General features: G+C 43.0%; 1 protein-coding gene across 1 annotated transcript; it reads right to left on the bottom strand.

Annotated features, from left to right (window-relative positions):
* Positions 1–16290: 16290 nt before the first annotated feature.
* Positions 16291–19629, bottom strand: fzd8a (frizzled class receptor 8a). The gene has a single exon (XM_028804108.2). The coding sequence runs from the start codon at positions 19177–19179 to the stop codon at positions 17425–17427; it is 1755 nt and encodes a 584-aa protein (XP_028659941.2). The 5' UTR covers positions 19180–19629; the 3' UTR covers positions 16291–17424.
* Between the last annotated feature and the right edge of the window lie 1127 nt (positions 19630–20756).

The raw sequence follows: 20756 nt of genomic DNA, 5'->3' as shown, positions 1-20756 counted from the left end.
GTGGAGTTTGCATGTTCTCCCCGTGTCTGCGTGGGTTTCCTCCCACAGTCCAAAGACATGCAAGTTAGGTGCATTGGTGATCCTAAATTGTCCCTAGTGTGTGCTTGGTGTGTGTGTGTGTGCCCTGTGGTGGGCTGGCACCCTGCCCAGGATTTGTTTCCTGCCTTGCGCCCTGTGTTGGCTAGGATTGGCTCCAGCAGACCCCCGTGACCCTGTAGTTAGGATATAGCGGGTTGGATAACAGATGGATAAAATCTTCTAACCTTGAGATAGTGAAATAGAAAGCCCAGGGAATGGTGTTAAAAAGTGGCCCTGGATAAGAATAGTTGGTTTAATTCTAAAAGGATACACTTGCCATGTTTGCTCCTTAATCTGTACTCGATAACCCATAATGACAAAGTGATGTATATTTTATATATCTTCAAATTGCTGATCACATGCACTTGCCACCTGGACTGGTAATGGTTGGAATTTTGGGAAAAATAAAAAGAAGGGGCATTTGAGTCCTGTAGGATTTCCCATCCACTCCACATGATTGCTGCAACCCAGGTAAGGATATATATGGGGAGACGACAAAAATGTGCCTTATCTCAGGTGGTCTTATTTAACACGCCGGCCCTGTCCAGTTCAAGTGCTAGGGTGGGTTAACATTTTTTTTTTACTTCTATTACTTTAAGATAATGTAGTTTTAGTACAATAAACCGGTCAATATTTAAATCGAAGCTTCACCTCTTTTGTTGGAAATTTCTGAAAACCAGTTTTTGCTAGACATAAAAAAATACTTTTATTCCTCTAACAGTGAAAACAAAAAGCAAGACTGACTAAAAAAGGAAACACAAGCAATGTGGTACAATAATAATGATAAGTGGAAAGTAAATAAAAACTGTATATGATTGAATAACATTTCTTAAGTATGTACTGTATATGAGTGCAAAGCTTATTAAATGCGCAGACTATTGTGTCTGTTTATTGATTGACTACAGCAGGGGTCTCCAACCTTTTTTCCCCTGAGAGCTACTTTTACAAAATGAAAATGGCCGAGAGCTACTCATGTTTTCTAACATTTATTCTCATAGCTTATTTCAACCCAGACAAACTGAATAAGCTTGTTTTGCCTTAACATTTTCAAAATGTTGGTGTCCACAGCTCGCATTTTGCATTAAAACATCACAAAAAATATTTAGTTCACCTGCAAGTTAATTTTGTATGTCTATGTGCATTTTCTAGTGTATCTCACGATATTGAATTAAAACATAAATGCTGTCAAAACAAAACAATGCAATTCCAAATACACAGATATTCCTTTTTCATTTGTCATTTTGTTCCATGTCACTGTGTCACTTTAGTCACATGTCCAGTTGTATGTCTGAAGTGTTTTTTAGTTAAGTCAGATGACTCAACAAGAGAGGCAGGTGTATGGTGCAGTGCAGCCACTTAGGTTCACTCCTATGGAGTCATTTAAATGTTCATCTGTCAGTCTTGTTCTGAACTTTGATTTCATGACATTCATGTCAGAAAAGGCCGACTCACAGAGGTATGGAGACCCAAATAAAGCAGACATTTTCACAGCTGCTTGGTGAAGATTCTCTACTAAGCTCCAGAAATGCTGAGAATGCTGTTGAGACTTTAACTGCACTTGAAGGTTTACTAATATATAATATATAAAATCCAGTGTCTGTCTGTCTGTCCGCTTTTCACGAAAGAACTACTTAACGGATTTAGATTGGGTTTTTTCTATAATTTGCTTGAACATTCCGGTTGATTTTGCGACTTCTCTCATTTCGCTATGTATCATAGTTTCCTTGCGGTACCGATTTATTTGCGTGAATCCGAGTTCCACACAACGGGCCGGGAGGAGGGGCCTTCCTCACTCACTCGCCAGCTTCGAGGCGCGTTCCTTAACTCCTCTTAGCTAGCGAACGAGAGAACAATTGAATTCAATTTTGTTTGATATTTAAAGTGTTACTTGATGAGTTTGAGTCCAGATATTCTTGTAAGTGTATGCCACATTGAAAAGAGATTGCAATTCAGATTGTGGATTGTGATTTTGTGTTAAAAGGATCGTGATATGATTTTTTGGAAAGATCGCCCACCCCTAATTTGACTAATCAAGTTTTCAAATTTATGTAGGAATCATTAACCCTTTGGTGAGCTACTGGTAGCTCGCGAGCGACGTGTTGGAGACCCCTGGACTACAGGAAGTGTCAGTGTTTGTGTGTGTGTGTTCCTCTTGTCTCCTTGGCTTTGAAAAAGTGATGGGCTCGTCTACTTAATTATCACCAAATAGCAGTGTAGAAAAATGACACCATGCCATCTATGGTCACTTCAACTCCAAAATCAAACTTGCAACGCCGACCTTAGCCCGGGAGCTTTCAACTGCTCCTCAGAGTTCAGACAGAGCATTTGGTGAGTACCTTGTGACAGGCCCCACTTACAGCAGATCTGTGTTATGGCTTTGTCTAAATGTAAAACTCAACCACTGGATGAGGAAGGACACGGCAGTACATCGTTCAATGTAGCCAGAAACCACAGTGGTATCATAACTTTGCCTTCAACAGAGATCATCAAATGATACGCCTGAAGATGGACTAATTACACCTGTTAGCAGTTCTAAAGCAAAGAGAAGGCCATTTTTGTTGACATCGGTTCTTCTTGGATGAATGCTTTCTGAACATTCTGTCTTGCATGAAAAGTGGGGGCACACGGGTACCTCTGCCTCCACTCACACTGCTGGAGGAAACGATTACTAACCAGTTAAGAGAGCTAAACACTTGCCGATTTAAGAGTATTCACACATTATTAAAATGCTTCTGCTTACTCTTTAAAGTATGAAGTTAGAATTTCTAGGAGTGGTGTGGTTACGGCTATAGTTATACCCTGAAGCACTCCACGCCAAAAATCAAGGAGGCCTTGGTACTGAGCAGAAGTTCCTCATGTCAGTCAGTTTTATTGTAAGAGTTATGGAGTGCAGACATAAGCAGGTGGGGATTAGCATTACTTGGACCCCTGTGATGTCTGGGTTACCTGCAGCCATTGCATCTCCTTGAACGCAGGACATTGACAGTCATGAAGACACACAAGCAATCTGGGCTGATGCAAAACTATGCTCAGTGCATTTATTCAGACAGTGTCCTTAGAAAAAATGTGATGCAAGTCTCCAATAAATAAATACATAATCCCAGAAGACAGTGTTCCTGTGAAGGTTAAAATCCTTAAATAAACACAATCTGTTATAAAGGGCAAAATCAAGATTTTAAACACAGTCACGATCAGTTATTTTCAAGCCAGGAGTCTCCAGTGCATTCCTCTTCAAACCTGTGTTCTCTACTCGGTCGATGGAGACAAGATGCCGGAAGTCAGCCTTCTTCGGCTCATGTCCCCACCATCATCCATGGGTGTTACTGGAGACTCCACTAGCCCTTCTCCCTTGGCCCACCACCATTCCTCAGCGTCTGTGCAAACTCACTGGAGAGATCAGCTGCTCCTGCTCCCCTCTACTTCAAGTCCTTCTGATATTAAGTCCCTCTTTTTTCCATGAAAATGAACTTAATCCCAAAAAACCCATATCCACTGCTGTTGTGAAGAAGGCTTCAGGGCGCCCAAGAAAGTCCAGCAAGCACCAGGATCGTCTCCAGAAGTTGATTCAGCTGTGGAATCGGGGCATCACCGGCGCAGAGCTTGCTCAGGAATGGCAGGGAAAAATATCTCATAATCAATATATCAGAAAGGGAGTGGAAACTAGCAATGCAGAGAATTCACGTGAGCTCCATATGCACAAAGGATGCAATCATCCATCCATCCATCCATCCATTTTCCAATCTGCTGAATCCAAACACAGGGTCATGGGGGTCTGCTGCAGCCAATTCCAGCCAACACAGGGCACAAGGCAGGAACCAATCCCGGGCAGGGTGCCAACCTACCGCAGGACACACACAAACACACCCACAAGGGCCAATTTAGAATCGCCAATCCACCTAACCTACATGTTTTTGGACTGTGGGAGGAAACCGGAGCGCCCGGAGGAAACCCACACAGACACGGGGAGAACATGCAAACTCAACGCAGGGAGGACCCGGGAAGCGAACCCAGGTCCCCAGGTCTCCCAATTGCGAGGCAGCAGTGCTACCCACTGCGCCACCGTGCCGCCCAGGATGCAATTATTCAACTCAAAATTATATATCGAGCACATCTGTCTTGCCTAAAACTGTCCAAAATGTTTCCAGGGCAAGATCCAACCTGCGAATGCTACAATCAAGTCCCTGCCTCACTGGGTCACATGTTCTGGGCCTGCACCAAATTAACATAATTTTAGAACAAAATTTTGAAGTGCCTTTCAGACAGCCTTGGTGTCACAATCCCTCCTAACCCACTAACAGCTGTGTTTGGTGTTCTTCCAGATGGGTTTGAGGTGGAGAAGGACAAACAAACTGTGATTGCATTCACTACATTTTTGGCACGCAGACTTATTTTGCTAAACTGGAAGAATCCTAATACTCCTCTTTTAAGTCAGTGGGTAACCGATGTTTTATACTATTTGAAATTGGAAAAAATCAAATATTCAGTTAGAGGATCTGTACAGAATTTTTTAAAACCTGGCAGGATATAATCAATAAAATATTAGAATAAGCTCTTAAAACACAGAGGAAGCAATTATTTCCGCATTTCTTTTTCTTCTCCATTCATCTCTACTGGCCTACTAAACTCATCAATTTAGGTATGTTTACAAGCCTTAAGTTTCACCCCATTGGCCATGCTCTCTCTCTCAGGGGTGGGGGTCGACTTGTTTTTCAATCCTATTTTTTTGTAAAAATTGATCGATTTGTATGAATGATTACAATAAAATTTAAAAAAAAAAGGAATGTCAGCAGGCAGGTGTCAGTGCATCTCCACACACAGTGAGGTGAAGACTTTTGGAGGATGGCCGGGTGTCAAGAAGGGCAGCAAAGAAGCCACTTCTCTCCAAGAAAAACATCAGGGACAGACTGATATTCTGCAAAAGGTACAGGGATTGGACTGCTGAGGACTGCGGGGGGAAACTCATTTTCTCTGATGAATTCCCTTTCGGATTGTTTGGGGCATCCGGAAAAAAGAAAAGGTGAGCAATACCACCAGTCCTGTGTCATGCCAACAGTAAAGCATCCTGAGACCATTCGTGTGTGGGGTTGCTTCTCAGCCAAGGGAGTGGGCTCACTCACAATTTCACCTAAGAACACAGCCATGAATAAAGAATGGTACCAAAACATCCTTCGAGAGCGCCATGCCATAAGGCAAAAGTGATAATTAAGTGGCTCGGGGAACAAAACATCGAAATTTGGTGTCCATGGCCAGGAAACTCCCCAGACCTTAATCCTATTGAGAACTTGTGGTCAATCCTCAAGAGATGGGTGGACAAACAAAAACCCACCAATTCTGACAAACTCCAAGCATTGATTATGCAAGAATGGGCTGCCTTCAATCAGGATTAGGCCCAAAAGTTGATTGACAGCATGCCAGAGCCAATTGCAGAGGTCTTGAAAAAGAAGGGCCAGCACTACAAATACTGACTCTTTGTATAAACTTAATGTAATTGTCAATAAAAGCCTTTGAAACTTGTGAAATGTTTGTAATTATACTTCAGTATACCATAGAAACATCTGACAATAAGATCTAAAAACACTGAAGCAGCAGTGGCGCAGTGGTAGTGCTGCTGCTTTGCAGTAAGGAGACTGTGGAAGAATGTGGGTTCGGTTCCTCCATCTGTGGGGATAGCGCTTTGAGTACTGAGAAAAGCGCTATATAAATGTAATGAATTATTTATTATTATTTAAACTTGGTGAAAATCAATACTTGTGTCATTGTCAGTCAAGTTTTGGTCATGACTGTATACCTTCATGAAAGCATCATGGCAGAATAAAGAAGTCTAACAGAAACCTTCCTTTTATCAGTGAGGTTCATTTACATAACCCATTTTAGTTTTCACCAGTCAGCTTTAGATAAATGGTATACTCCGGAAACACCCCTCGGAATTAAGTATCATGTAAAGTTCTGAACTATTTAAACATATTAAAAGTCCTAAGTATAAGAAATAAGACTTCCCATATATAAACTGTTATCATAGAACAAAGACCAAAGTTAAATGTTATGTATCATCTCATTTTCTAATACAACGTGTGGTGGGGCCAATGAAGTCGGGATGTCCCAGTCTAACATGCAGGCAGTTGCAAGCACTTTTTTTTCTTTGCCCTTACATTCCCACTTTATCATAAGGGTGTATTTTCCTGCACAAAATATGGTGCAAAAATGGCCAAAAAATGATATTTTTCTTTCTGGTTAAGAGAGACAAAATTGAGGGGGGACCCCAAAAAAGCCCAGCATCTTGCATAAGTAGACATTAACACAACTCAACTGACATACCATATGTGGGGGGGTTTTCTCTTAATGTTCATAAGGACCTTCAAAACTCAACTTGATGGCGCTTTGGAGGGACTGGCGAGCTTGTTGAGCTGAATGGCCTGTTCTTGTCACAATTATTCTACTGTTTCTAACTTCTGCGCAAGTATCATGAAACAAGAAAATTTAATTAAGTTAAGAGGTAATTGTGGTGTGCTGGGGAGGCCTCACGCCTGGACAAACTGGTGAGGAAGGCAGGCTCTATTGTAGGCACGGAGCTGGACAGTTTGACATCCGTGGTAGAGCGACGGGCGCTCAGCAGGCTCCTGTCAATCATGGAGAATCCACTGCATCCACTGAACAGTATCATCTCCAGACAGAGGAGCAGCTTCAGCGACAGACTGCTGTCACTGTCCTGCTCCACTGACAGACTGAGAAGATCGTTCCTCCCCCACACTATGCGACTCTTCAATTCCACTCAGGGGGATAAACGTTAACATTATACAAAGTTATTGTCTGTTATACCTGCATTTTTATTTCTCTTTAATTTAATATTGTTTTTTATCAATATGCTCCTGCTGGAGTATGTAAATTTCCCCTTGGGATTAATAAAGTATCTATCTATCTATCTATCTATCTATCTATCTATCTATCTATCTATCTATCTATCTATCTATCTATCTATCTGTCTGTCTGTCTGTCTGTCTGTCTGTCTGTCTGTCTGTCTGTCTATAAAGGGGTCTTATTTCTTAGAATGCTGACAAATTGTGCATTTAGAGCTTTGGAAAAAATTGAAACCTGTATGCTCTTGGTGCCCTTTTAAAGACAAATGAAGCCTCGCTTTGAAATGCAGCACTAGCAAGAACTGAATCTAAAAGTGTATTTAATAATTGACCTAATAAAGTTTCAAAAATAAACATATGACCAAGAGGGTGGGCTCAATTCTTAGTACAGTTACTTTCAGTGATATGTTTGCACATCCCGTCTATGTCTGTGTGAAGCTTTTCTCAAGGTCTTCAGATTTACTTTCCACGTCTCAATGACATGAGTTGGCTGCTGACTCTAAAATGTCGTACTGTGTGCGTGAATGAGCCTGGTAGTGCACTGGCATCCCATGGAAAGGCCCCACGCTTTGGGTCTCATGCCACCTCGGCTGAGATGAACTGACTTTAACAAAAGATGGATGGGTGGAAAAATTCAGGCATCTACTGAGGTTTACAATTGTCCAACAATAAAGAATTCTGGTCACTGCTTTAAATCAGCCTTCTGCAACTATAAGTGATGGGAGGGTTCTGTCAGTGGGCATTTGCTAAAAGATTTTTAAAAAGACCAAAAAAACTGACACTTGTGTGTCTGATTTAAAAACAAAATCTTTTAACACAGAAATAACCTTGACTTTTTTCCTATTGCAACTATGCCACCTTGTGTCTAGTGGTGAAATTGACAATGACTTTTGTTGCTATAACCTTTTCCTTAAGACAGTTCCCAGCACGACTGGTTAAAAGCCATCATTCTTTTTCCTTTTAACATTGTTACTCAGATTTTTCCTGGTGAAGGCTAAAATGGTAACATACCACACTACACAGGACGGGCCATGCTATCATTAACAACCTTTTCTAGCTTCTACTGTAGAATTCCCAGACAATCCCAATCTCTGGGGAGATATAATCTCTCCAGTACATCCCAGGTTGCCCTGGAGCTTCTCCTAGTGGGCCATACTTGGTGCATTTCCCACAGGAGACAGCCATGGGCACCCTAAACAAATGTCCATACCAACTCAACTCACTCTTCTTGATGTAGAGAGTCAGTTGTTCTGCTCCAAAGTCTTGTATTTCTGAGCTCATCACCCTGTTAAAGAGAGTAAGCCCAGCAATCCTGCACAGGATCCCCCATTCTACCCAGAGCTGGACACCACAGGTAGTGACGGGAAGAGCAAAATGAAAAGCTTCATCCAGGAAATTTACCACCACAGTCTATTATAACATCCAAAAACTGATGCTTCTGCTGCACTGATTTCCTCCATTTCACAATCACCTTTGCCCACACTTGTGAGTCACACCCCAAAGTACTCAAGGACCTCCACTTGGGGCAGATGATCGTCCCTTACCTGAAAAATACAAACATCTCTCTTCCAGGAAAAGACGGTGATCTCCAACTTAAAGGTTCCAACTGTATCATCATAATCAGCTGTGACCCATCCAAGTGTGTTCTGGAAAATACAGTCTGATGAGGCCAATGGTTTCTAAACTTGGTACCTTCCAAGTCTCAGCTGTGCTTTAATATCCTGTTCACGGAAACCATGAACTGCAGAGGACAGAAGACATACACTGAATGAGGATGACTTAGCACCGAGTATGAAAACACAATTGTTGCTCGACTAAAATGGCACCCAGTCACCACTCCAGAACCCCATATCCCCATTGAATTTTTCACATTTTATTGCTATACAACATTCAATCACTGTGCATTTAATTTGTTTTTTTTTTGACACTGATCAACAGAAAAGACTCTTTCATGTGAAAATGAATGCAGGTCTCTGAAAAGTGACCTAAATTAATTGCAAATATAAAACACAAAATAATTGATTGTGTTAAGTATTCACCCTTTTAATATGACAGACCTAAATCGTCATTGGTGAGGCAAATCAGTTTTAGATGCCATATAATTAGTTTAATGGAGGTCACTGATTTGAACCCAAAGGGTTTCAAATGCTTGTAGTAAAGCTGCCCGTGTATGTGGAAGGTCCATCTTGTGGGGAGTCAGTATGGTGGCTTAATGCACACGATGAAGACAAAAGAAGACGCCGAACAACTCTGATAGATAGATAGATAGATAGATAGATAGATAGATAGATAGATAGATAGATAGATAGATAGATAGATAGATAGATAGATAGATGATACTTTATTAATCCCAAGGGGAAATTCACATACTCCAGCAGCACCTTACTGATACAAAAAAACAATATTAAATTAAAGATTGGTAATAAAGCAGGTAAAAAACAGACAATAACTTTATATAATGTTAACGTTTACCCCCCCCCCCAGGTGGAATTGAAGAATCACATAGTTTGGGGGAGGAACAATTTTCTCAGTCTGTCAGTGGAGCAGGACAGTGACAGCAGTCTGTCGCTGAAGCTGCTCCTCTGTCTAGAGATGACACTGTTTAGTGGATGCAGTGGATTTTCCATAATTGATAGGAGCCTGCTGAGCGCCCATCGCTCTGCCACAGATGTCAAACTGTCTAGCTCCATGCCAAGAATAGAGCCTGCCTTCCTCACCAGTTTGTTCAGGTGTGCGGATCAGTAAATGGAGACAAGAATATATGCAAGGCCCTTCGTCTCTTGGAGTCCAGTTACATCAATCATTAAGAAATGGAAAGAGAATGGCAGAGCTATAAATCTGCTTACAGCAGATTGTCCACAAAAACGGAGTGATCATGCAAGAAGAAGACTAGTGAGGGAATAAACCCTGAGACCTGTGAGAACCCTATAGGAGTGACGTGCTACAGCTAAGATCAGAGAGATGGTGCATACAATAACTGTTGTGCGGGAGCTTCACCAGTTTTAGCTTTATGTAGATTAGACATAGATACTGGCTCACCACAAGTTGGGGCTTCCACATACAGGGGCATAGGGAAGGGAAAGCCACGGTTAAAAAATACATCCATGACATCTTGGCTAGAGTTTCCCATCAGACACGTGGGAGACTCTGAAGTCAGCTATGAAAGGTTCTGTGCTCTGATAAGACCAGAGTTGAGTTTCATGGGCCACTAAGCACCATGCACCACACATCGCTCTTTATTAAAAACACAACATCAAACATGGTGGCAGCATCATGCTGTGGGGGATGATTCTCTGCAGCAGGTCCTGGAAGACTTGTGAGGGTAGAGGATGCAGCAAAATATGGGAAAATCCTGGAGGAAAACCACATGAGGTCTGCAAGAAACTTTTCCATTGGGAAAAAAATGTGTTTTCCAGTACGACAACGATCCCAAGCATAAAGCCAAGTTGTGCAGGAATGACTTAAAAACATCAAGGTAAATGTCCTGGAGTTGCCGAGTCAGAGTTCAGATGGCAATCCAATTGAGAATTTGAGACTGGACATGATACCCATACAGCCTGGCATGGGCCTAACAGAGACCTGTGCACACAGACTGAAGGCTGCCAAGGCTGCCAAAGGTGGATCTCCTAAATGCTGACTTGAAGGGGATGGATAGTTATGCGTTGCTTGGAGTGGTTTTTTTTTTTTTGGTCTTCATTGTGTAGATTAGACATAGACACGGACTCACCACAAGTTGGGGCTTCCACATACAGGGGCATTTATACTACAGTCAATTGAGATCTTAACTACAGACAGGTGATCTCCACTGAACTCATTCTGGGACTTCTAAAACCAAACGCCTGCACCAGCAATGATTTAGGTGTGTCAAATTAAAGGGGTGGGCTGGTGCAGTGGTAGTGACCAGGGTTTGCATCTGGGTCCTCCCTGCATGGAGTTTTCATGTTCTCCCTATGTCTATATGGGCTTCCTCTGGGTAGTCCTGTTTCCTCTCACTGTCCACAGACATGCAGTTAGGTGATCTGGTGATACTAAAGTGGCCCATGTCTGTGTTCACCCTGTGATGGACTGGTGCCCTGTCCAGGGTTTGTTCCTGCCTTGCTGGGATGGGCTCCAGCTCCCCCCACTGTGACCCTGGTCTGGATTAAGCGGGTTAGAAAATACCATAAATGTCATATTAAAGGGAGAAATACTTATGTAAACAACTATTTTGTGTTTTATATTTGCAATTAATTTAGGTCACTTTGCAGAGGGCTGTTTCACTTTGACATCAAAGAGTCTTTTTCTGCTAATTGGTGTCATAAAAATCCAAATGAAATCCACTGTGATACAGTGATGTATAACAATAAAATCTAAAACCTTTTGAGAGGGTAAATAATTATTATAGGCAATGTACATGTTAGATTAACTGGTGAACGACCTATGATAGAATGGCCTCCTGGAGGAGATGGGTCATGCCCAGTGCCCGATGCTGCTAGGACAGACGCTGTCTCCCAGGGATTCTAAAATGAGTTTAATCGACTCATATGATTACTTACAGGTTTAATTTAGCAACATTAAAGCATGAACTGGGATAATGTTGAAATCTGTTTGTTTTCGACGTTTGGAATAATGAGAAAAATCTAAAGGGATAACCGACCTGGTTATCAGGTCACCAGTGAAAGAGCCATTATTGGCAAGTTAATGTTAAATTCATATGAATATTTGCCTTGTTCTGATAAAATGACTACCTTTGCATAGATAATAAATACAGTAAAGGTTTGGCCTTATCCAAGTAAACGGGACATTCTAGCTCCTGTTTTACTGTAACTAGTGAAATGTTTTTTGATCATGAAAGGTGGGGTATAAGGGAACGCATTATGCCTCATACTTAGCCTTGAACTGTTGCCATCTCAGTACCTTTGGAGACATCAAATTAACGCATTCTGAAAGCTACTTAACTCAGATCAGGATAGTATGAGGTCCAGAATGCATTTCAGTAGCACCAGGTGAAAGGCAGGAGCCCACCCTGGATGGGTCATTAGTCCACAGCAAGCCCCGCTCTCTCTCTCACACACACACATACACACACAAATCCAGTTTAGAATCATCAGTTAATCTAATCTGCAGGTCTTTGGGATACTGGAGGAAAACTGGACTATCAGGAGCAAATTCGGTGAAGACACACAAAAAACATGCAAACTCTACATGGTGAGACGATAGCAGAAATCACAGCACCACCATGCCAAGCAGTTTGTATGGCTGTGGCACTTGATATTTCAAAAAGCTTTAGCTCCTCACGGTATATTTCATATTAAACTATGACATAACAGAATACAAAAATAAAAAGGTGACCAACCCCAGAGGAGAACTTCATTCACTTCTGATGGAGCTTGTTGTTTAATCCAATGGAAAATGATTGCTGCTAAATAAAATCTCGCCTTATTCCTACAAATACAGTTTTTCCTGCCTTTCAAAAAGCTGTATGGGTAAAATCTCACGAGTACTTTGTAGAAAATGGAATCTGTGGCCCTAGAACTCACAGAGGCTGCACATATGAAATACGCTTAGGATTTGGTTAAAGGCTGAAATTGACCCAACCCTGAAGTCAGACATCTTGTCATCCATCCATCACCAAACTGCTTAATCCAGTTCAGGCTTGCAGGGGACAGCAGCCTATCCTGGCAGAATGAGTGCCAAGGCTGGAGAGGGCACCACATGGTGGATTGAATTGCTATCCCCAAGTCGGATTTCCAATCCTTCTTCTGTTTCAGAAAGATTTCTCATTCTACTGAGAAAGAAATCTCAGTGCATGTCAAGAAACTGTGATGGATACACCGTCCCAATTAAAGTTGCATTATACAAACTAAAGACATTGCCATCTTTGTGTTACTATTATTACTGTAGTCAAAAAAGACATTTTTTCACTTGTATGCAAACTAAAGATATCGATACTTTGCTTTATTTCTTCTTCCATCCATCCATCCATTTTCATAACCTACTGTATTTATCTAAGGCAGGATCATGGGAGTAAGCACAGGAAACAAAAGCAGGAACATAATCCCCTGGACAGTGTGCCAGCCGCCCATCACAGGGTGAATGAATACACACACACACACACACACACACACACACACACACACACAACATGGCCAATTTAACTACACCAAGGCACCTAACCTGCATGTCTTTGGACTGTGGGAGGAAACCAGAACACCCGCAGAAAACCCACCTGAACATGAGGAGAACATGCAAGCTCCCCTTCTGGTCTCCTTGTTGTGAGGCAGCTGAGCTATCACTGCACTATTCTTGTTTCTTTATTATTATTAATTATTACTATTATATTACAGTCAATTTAAGAGAATTTTTCATTTTTATACAAGCTAAAGATATTGATACCGATTTTTTATTTCTTCCTAAACTTCATTAGTTCATTAATATTATTATTGATGTTATCATCATCATCACAAAAGTGAACTGAAGAAACTTTTTACCTTTCACACAAACTAAAGATATTGATACTTTGCATTTCTTCTCCTCTTATTATTATAATAGCAGTCAACTTAAGACATATTTCACTTCTATTCCAACTAAACATTTATTGTAGTTCGTTATTATTATGTTGTTATTAATATGTTAACAACTGAAGACAGTTTTCACTTTGAGTCCACTCTATTTTTAAAAACTTGCAATACAGTGCAATATTTTCTAAGTTCAGGAGTCGACTTTGGGAGCGCACATCCTTTCAGAACCACTAGATGGCGCTCTTATCTAATGTTCACTAAATGGAATGCCACTGAAGTCTCCAGTAGGTAGGCAAGTTTATTACTGTTCTTGTTATTATTTTTTATTACGGTCATTTCGTTTACTTTTATGCTTTTTTTCTGTTTATTCGAATTTTTGTTCCTTATTTGATCTCTGTTGCGAATGTTTACTGCTGCCTTTTAAAAAAAATACACACTCTTTACCTATTCGCAATGTCCGTTCACTACCTGTAGCCGACATGTATAAATGAAGGTATTTTTCTGCTTTTCTTATTCTTCTGTCTGCCTGTCTGTAACTTTACACAAATCCTTTTAGTTTTCCAGTCTTTCTCCTTTCCCTCAAAAAACAGTGACAAACGTTGCGCTTTCCCAACGTGTCACAACGGATGACTGAGAAAACAAACCGACCAGAAGAGGAGCACGAAACGGGACGTTATAAGGGGACCCAAAATCTGCAAGTACGCGTTCCGAATTCTTAAAGTTGTCTGAGTGGGGTGGAAACCCCGTTTATGCCTTAGCACATGTCGATAGTTCCTTTCACGATTATTGCAGCCAAAGAGAGCGCAAAGACCTGCTGCGTTCATTCGAAATTGCTGCCACGAAAGCCACAGGAAGGCCGAGCGGCTGCCCGACGCGCACCTGGAAAGAGCAGCCCGAGCCCGTCAGTGACTGCGGAGCTCTCAGCTACAAGGTGTAAAGTGTACTTGACATGAAGGTGCCTGTACGAAAATCCCAAGAAATTACAGCTTTTCTGAGCAGCACAATAGTCGTGCGTGTCTAGTTGGTTTGTATCGCCCAAAACAGACGGGCACCTGTACGAGAAATTAAAGCACACGAGGATTTCATTCAGCTAACATCACAGAAAGCCACCGGAAACAACTAAATTAAAAAGAAAAAAAGTAATTTAATATGACGGCATCGGGGAAACTTAGTAATATACTTTGAGTTTAGTGAGTTTTAAGAGACAATCGAATAGCTCGAGAGGCTGCTGATTAACTTCAGTTGGATGGGCGCAGTATTGTAATCAGCATTAACGATCGGGTGCTTGTTTGTATACAACACATTACAATAGTAGATGCTGTAGTAATACATTGTGTTGTCAAGTCAAGTTTTTCTTCGAATTTAGGTAAGACTTAAGCACAAATACTGAAATCGGTACACACGCATACACTACCTATTATATAGTGCCCTATCTATCTATCTATCTATCTATCTATCTAGAAGTCATATTCACACACACGGAGATACAGAATTTGGAAGCGCTGCATTTACCTTAAAACCGTAGTCAGTTAACAGCGTATGTATTTTTACAATTGCCGAATGGCTTCTTTTGAAAGTTAGATTGAAATGTTTAAAGTTATGCGTCAATCACTTCTAGTGAAAAATGTGCAAAAAGCAGATTCTTAACATCAGGTAAGGAAAAGCACTAACATTATGTAGTGATTTAATAACTGCATCCATCTTACTGTATATTAGCAGGCTGGGTGCAAAGGTGTGTTCAAAAATAAGAATAAAAAGGGTGAATGACAGCACTTGCCTGACAGCATTATTAGTAGTAGTATTTTTAAACATCCACTTGTCTGAAGATGAACTCTTATGTAAACTGATGGTAATGAATTAATTTTTCAAGTGTTCTACTCTACGCCTATAACACAGAATTACAAATGATGTATTCCACACTACATCATGTAAATAATAATAATAATAATAAATACCAGACAGTCCATGCAGGCCAATTTGTGTACTTAAACTTTGTTCCTTCCTGAAGGCTTCCAGCCCAACTGTACCAAAGGCTACCACAAATATTTATTCTGAAAGGACTTCTGGATGGAGAGCAGCGTGGAAAGTTTTACAGAGCCCCATACAAAACTGCCAAAAGATACAAACCTATCTTGTGTGTTTATGGGCCATTGGGGCAGGATGGGGGGGCTCACTCCATGCATTTGCCTCACTGTGATTCCTTCTCTCTCCTAGAGAAGAACGGCGGCCTCTCGTTTGTTCCTCTCTTTAATTAGACAATTTTGTAGTGTGCTTGTCCCGCAAAGGGGGGCTTATTTGAAGAGACCACCTGTAGGGCATTCAGCGTCGCTCAATACCACGGCAGCCCGCTTCTCGCTGCCTGCAGTCCCCCCAACAATACAGAAAAGCTGCTTAAAAGGCCCTTTCCCTAACTGTTACAAGTCTGTCTCCTACAAAACCTGTGCCGGTCCCCCAATTCAAAGCGCCCCGGTGGCCGCTGGGGCTATACTGGGAGCCGAGACACAGGAATTCAGACAAAACGTCATGTTTCGTCCCCAAAAAAGAAAGATCAAAGATGTGAAGCTGAAAGGGGCCCGCTCCCTACAGATTAACTCTATTCACTGGGCCCTCGTTTAAGAAATTATGTACTGCGCCATTGGACAAGCAGGTAAAAAGTTCAACAATTACGAAAGTTATTCTCCCTGATTCAATAACCTCCTCCTGCTCTTATAAATTAGGCCGATTTGACAGCCGAACAATACGGAATGGGAGAAAAGCATCCATCTGCTCGGACAATTAAGTTGTCCCAGCAGCGCACCTCCAGCCAGCCCATTAGGCGAAGCCTAACTGTACAGCAGGAAATGGACCCAAGCGTACAATTTATCAAAAAAAGACTTTTTATTGTCAAAATATAAGTCAAATATTTGATCTCACTTAGTGACATCTACATTTTATACAAAATTTACAAGTTTATAACTTTGTATATATACAGCATTTACACATTTGTACAATAATTATATAAATACATTTTTTGCAGTAAAACCCGTATAACATTTGGGTACAGGACAATAATTAAGGCTTACTTTTTTTTAACCATCGTTAACATTTTGATTGCAGTCAGCAAACACCTTTGTGGCACCGTGATTTATCCAAAACAAAGCCTAACATGCCTCCTGCTAAGGACATTTGAGATTTAAGACAGTAAAAATCCTCTCGGTGCAGGATGACAGACAACACAATGGCCCTTCCTCCCAGATTGTCCCCTCACCGGCTGCTGTGCATATAAATTGACCAGATTTAGCCATTTTAGATCAGGTACATTGTTTCAGGCAGCAGATTATACTTCTGCCTAATAGGGTCCATTAAAATGCTAATTGGAGATAACTAGGACACAAGCTGGAGGCAATTTGCTGACGGAATGTCCGGTTAGACCTGTGATGCTGCCACTTCTTTTTTTGGAGCAATCAGATTGAGTCCAACTCAACTGTGAGTGAAGGACAGGGGCTGACCATCCAGCTCAGATCCAAAACACCTCAAAAGTTACCACCTGCCTCTTGCAGGAGCACACATAAGGCAATCCAAATGCGCCATGTCATTGACAGTAGCAGTTAACTGCACATGGACACCCTGCAGACAGTCCAGGTGAGCCACTCCAGTCAGGATATGGAGCTGACAGCCCAAATTAGTCTGTCAGTGGGCTTTAATTATAAATATAATAATAGCATTCATTCAAGTTATTATTATATAGAGCACTTTTAGTGGATGGGCTCAGAGCGCAAAACCTCAAGTAGGACACCAAAAGAGCTGTCTCAGTCAATCTTGTGACACTTAAAAGGGTACCAAGCTGGGTGGCCAGCTCTGGTCTGAGACACTTGCATTAACTGACCTTCATTTCTTTTGAAACACACCTAACCAATCCAGCCCAAGCCCATCAGGACTGTGACGCTGGCACAGTAGTCAGTCAATTTCCCTCACCATGTCTGTCCAGGACCACAAACAACAGTCCTTGCTGCTCAAACCTGTGACAGGGGCATCTGTTTTGGGTAGGATACTGAACTGGCAGTGCCAGACCTCCAGGTCAGTCCTGTGCTCACATCACTGTACATGGAGCCTCCTGTGCCTTTACTGCTCCAGCAGCAGCGTGTGCAGAAAGCCCTCCAGGACTCAAGTGTCTTTCCTGACCAGATCCACACTCCGGAAGTGATGCCAACCAAAAGGCACATAAAATATTTCAGCATAAACACGGCATAGTCTGGCTTTTTTGCCTCCTGCTCAACTAAGCAGGCACAGTTATGGGTCACCTCCCAGCTCTGTTTGTTGTGCTGTTCATAGAAGTAACACGCCACGACGATCGTGGCCGGCACCGTATAGAGCACTGTAAAAATCCCAATTCGGATCATAAGTTTTTCCAGCTTGTCCGTTTTGGTGCCACCTTGTTTAATTACGCTCCTGATTCGGAAAAGAGAGACGAATCCCGCCAATAGGAACATTGTCCCAATAAACAAGTAAATGACCAGCGGTGCCAGCACAAAGCCGCGCAGATTGTCCAAGTTCTGATTTCCCACGTAACAAATCCCAGCCACCGGGTCCCCGTCTACTGAGCTGAGAGCTAAGACGGCGATCGATTTAATGCTAGGAATGAGCCATGCGGCCAGGTGGAAATACTGCGAGTAACTAGCGATCGCCTCGTTGCCCCATTTCATTCCAGCAGCCAGGAACCAGGTAAGCGAGAGGATGACCCACCAGATGGAGCTGGCCATGCCGAAAAAGTACACAAGGAGGAAGACGACGGTGCAGAGAGCCGGTCCGGTGGTCTCATAGTGGACGTGCTCCACTTCGTACTCGCGGCTGCACGCCACCTTCTCGTGTCCCGCTATCAGACGTACGATGTAGCCCACCGAGACGAACATGTAGCAGGCAGACAGGAAGATAATGGGCCTCTCCGGGTACTTGAACCTCTCCATGTCAATCAGAAAGGTAGCCACCGTGGCAAAGGTGGAGACAAAGCAGAGGACCGACCAGAGCCCGATCCAGAAGGCGGTAAAAGTCCTCTCCTCGGGGCTGAAGTACGGATTGTGACAAGGCATGGCGCAGTTCGGGATCTGACCCGTGCGGACGCGGTTGTACAGCGGGTGCCTCTCGCTCGTGACCTGCACCATGGGCGCACGGCACTGGCACCCCGGCTCGCACTGGGACGGCTGACCCCGGTGCTTCCCCCCTGCTAAAGCAGGACGCCCGTGTCCGTTCTTGTGGGGGTTGGCAGGCTTCCCAGGGTGTGCGGTGGGCTTAGGAAAAGCCGGCGACACGGTGGTCAGATCGGTCCTGTTGTAGTCCATACACAGCGTGTCCGGGGTGCCCTGGACTGGCAGCCGATCGCACCTCATCCTGTCGGGCCAGGCAAAACCATATTGTCTCATGAGAGGCGCGCAGCCAGCCCGGGCTCTCTCGCACACACCCCGGCAAGGCGGCAGAGGCTTCTTGTAGTCCTCCAGGCAGATCGGAGTGTACATGCTGCACAAGAAAAACTTCAAGTCCGGTGAGCACTGGATCTCCACCAGCGGCCAGAACTGGTGCACCTCCAAGCCAGCCTCGTCCTGCGTGTCGTGGTTGAACTGGTTGGGCATGTAGGTGTAGTTGTAGCCAATGCCTTTGCACAGGGGCACGGTAATCTCCTGGCAGGTGAGCTCCTTCGCGGTGGCACAGCTCGACCTCTGCAGCAGTGCAAGTGCCAGGAGCAGCAGGTAGACTTCCAACAGGTAGCACTCCATGATGAGAAGAGCGAGACAGTGAGGCACCTCTCTTTGCAGTCCGTGGAGCCACGCTGCCTCTCGCCGCGCTGCCCCGTTACGGACTGGCGCTCACCATGCGAGGGGAAAACTGCGTTTAAAAAGAAATAGCCTCCAGGCGGCCACTCAAAATGGCTGAGCTGCTCCCAGACACCGGCTACTTTTCTTCTCCGCGCTCAGTCCACCGTGGAGCTGATGTACTTCCAGTAGCCGCAAGCACCACACTGTAAATCCGACTGGAGCGGGAGACGTGTATTTCCAAGTTGCGTGCTCCCGCAGATCCTTGGTTTCCATCCGAGCGCTGGCTACACTGCCAGCCGATCACGCTCGCTCACTCGCTCGCTCGTTTTCTTTCTCTGCCTCTCTCTCTCTCTCTCTCTCTCTCTTTCACTGCATGTTTGCGTATGTGTGTGGGTGTGCTGAGTTGAGAGGGGCTCTTTGAATATTTATACACTAGACGGGCAAGTCACTCCCCCCGCAGCGCGCGGGGCGGGTGCACGAACCTCTTAAGGTGCTTTTCACACTACCTCCCTACTTACACTGTCTCACCCCGGGTGACTTCTACCAGGCACCCTGTCTTCGAAAGACGACCGAGTCGGCTGGGCGCATCAGTCAGGAGCCGGGCGCTTCCGCTGGCACCGCAGTAAGAAGTCGCTTTGCCAATTACTGACAGAAAGCAAAAAATTATAGTGACCTGACAAGGGGCTCAAGGTAGTAGAAAATAATATACTGTATATATATATATATATATAGTAAGAGGCAGCAACAACGACAATAATAATAATAATAATAATATGAAGCTCAACAGGAATAGCGGAAGTAACAATACTGATAGCATTAGCTTTTCAGATTAATTTTATTATCGGGAACCTCAACCACAGCTTAGGTAAACTGGGTACAGAAAATGCAAGGATATTCAGATGTCAGAGATGAACTATGGCTCACTTATAATTATGATTATTATTGATGTTGTTATTGCAATACATTCTGAAGAACACATCGCAGTTACAATCTTTTTAAAGTGAAAGAAACCACCTTTAATGACATACCACCCGGCGGAAGGCCAGACCCTGTGGCAGGTTCATTTGCGTTTGTTAGGACATCCCAGGGGTTATCTTAAACCCAGAATGGAGTGTTTATTTTTTAATTGAAGTGCTGATGTTTCGTTTAGCGCGTGTATGGATCTCACGCAGCGGCTGTAATTACTGTAATGGCTGGAACAAGCAGAGCAGCTTGTAAGGATGATGATGGCACGTAGTTGAAATACAAAAAAAAAAAAAAAAAAGAAGTTCTTTTGGCTGTGCTCAAATAGTACTGTTTGTTTGCCAACACAGCAATTAGCATTTAATGAAACCTTCAGACTGCATGCAAACATTATTCACTCCGAAATTAGTGCCCCGCTCTCTGCACGGCTCTCATTATTTACTAAAGTGCTGGAAAGTTTAAAATAACTGGACCGGTGGCTGTTTTAGTAACCGAAAGCATAATTTGTATGTACATGTATCTGTAATAAAATAGTGTAAGACAAAGAATGGAATGTGTAATTTTATATAACTGAC

This window comes from Erpetoichthys calabaricus, chromosome 6 (genome assembly GCF_900747795.2).
Source record: "Erpetoichthys calabaricus chromosome 6, fErpCal1.3, whole genome shotgun sequence".
In the NCBI taxonomy this organism is placed as follows: domain Eukaryota; kingdom Metazoa; phylum Chordata; class Cladistia; order Polypteriformes; family Polypteridae; genus Erpetoichthys; species Erpetoichthys calabaricus.
This window is presented reverse-complemented; position numbering and strand designations above follow the sequence as displayed.

Excerpts from the sequence above, each read along its gene's own strand:
- fzd8a (XM_028804108.2), bottom strand. The coding sequence starts at position 19,179 with ATGGAGTGCTACCTGTTGGAAGTCTACCTGCTGCTCCTGGCACTTGCA.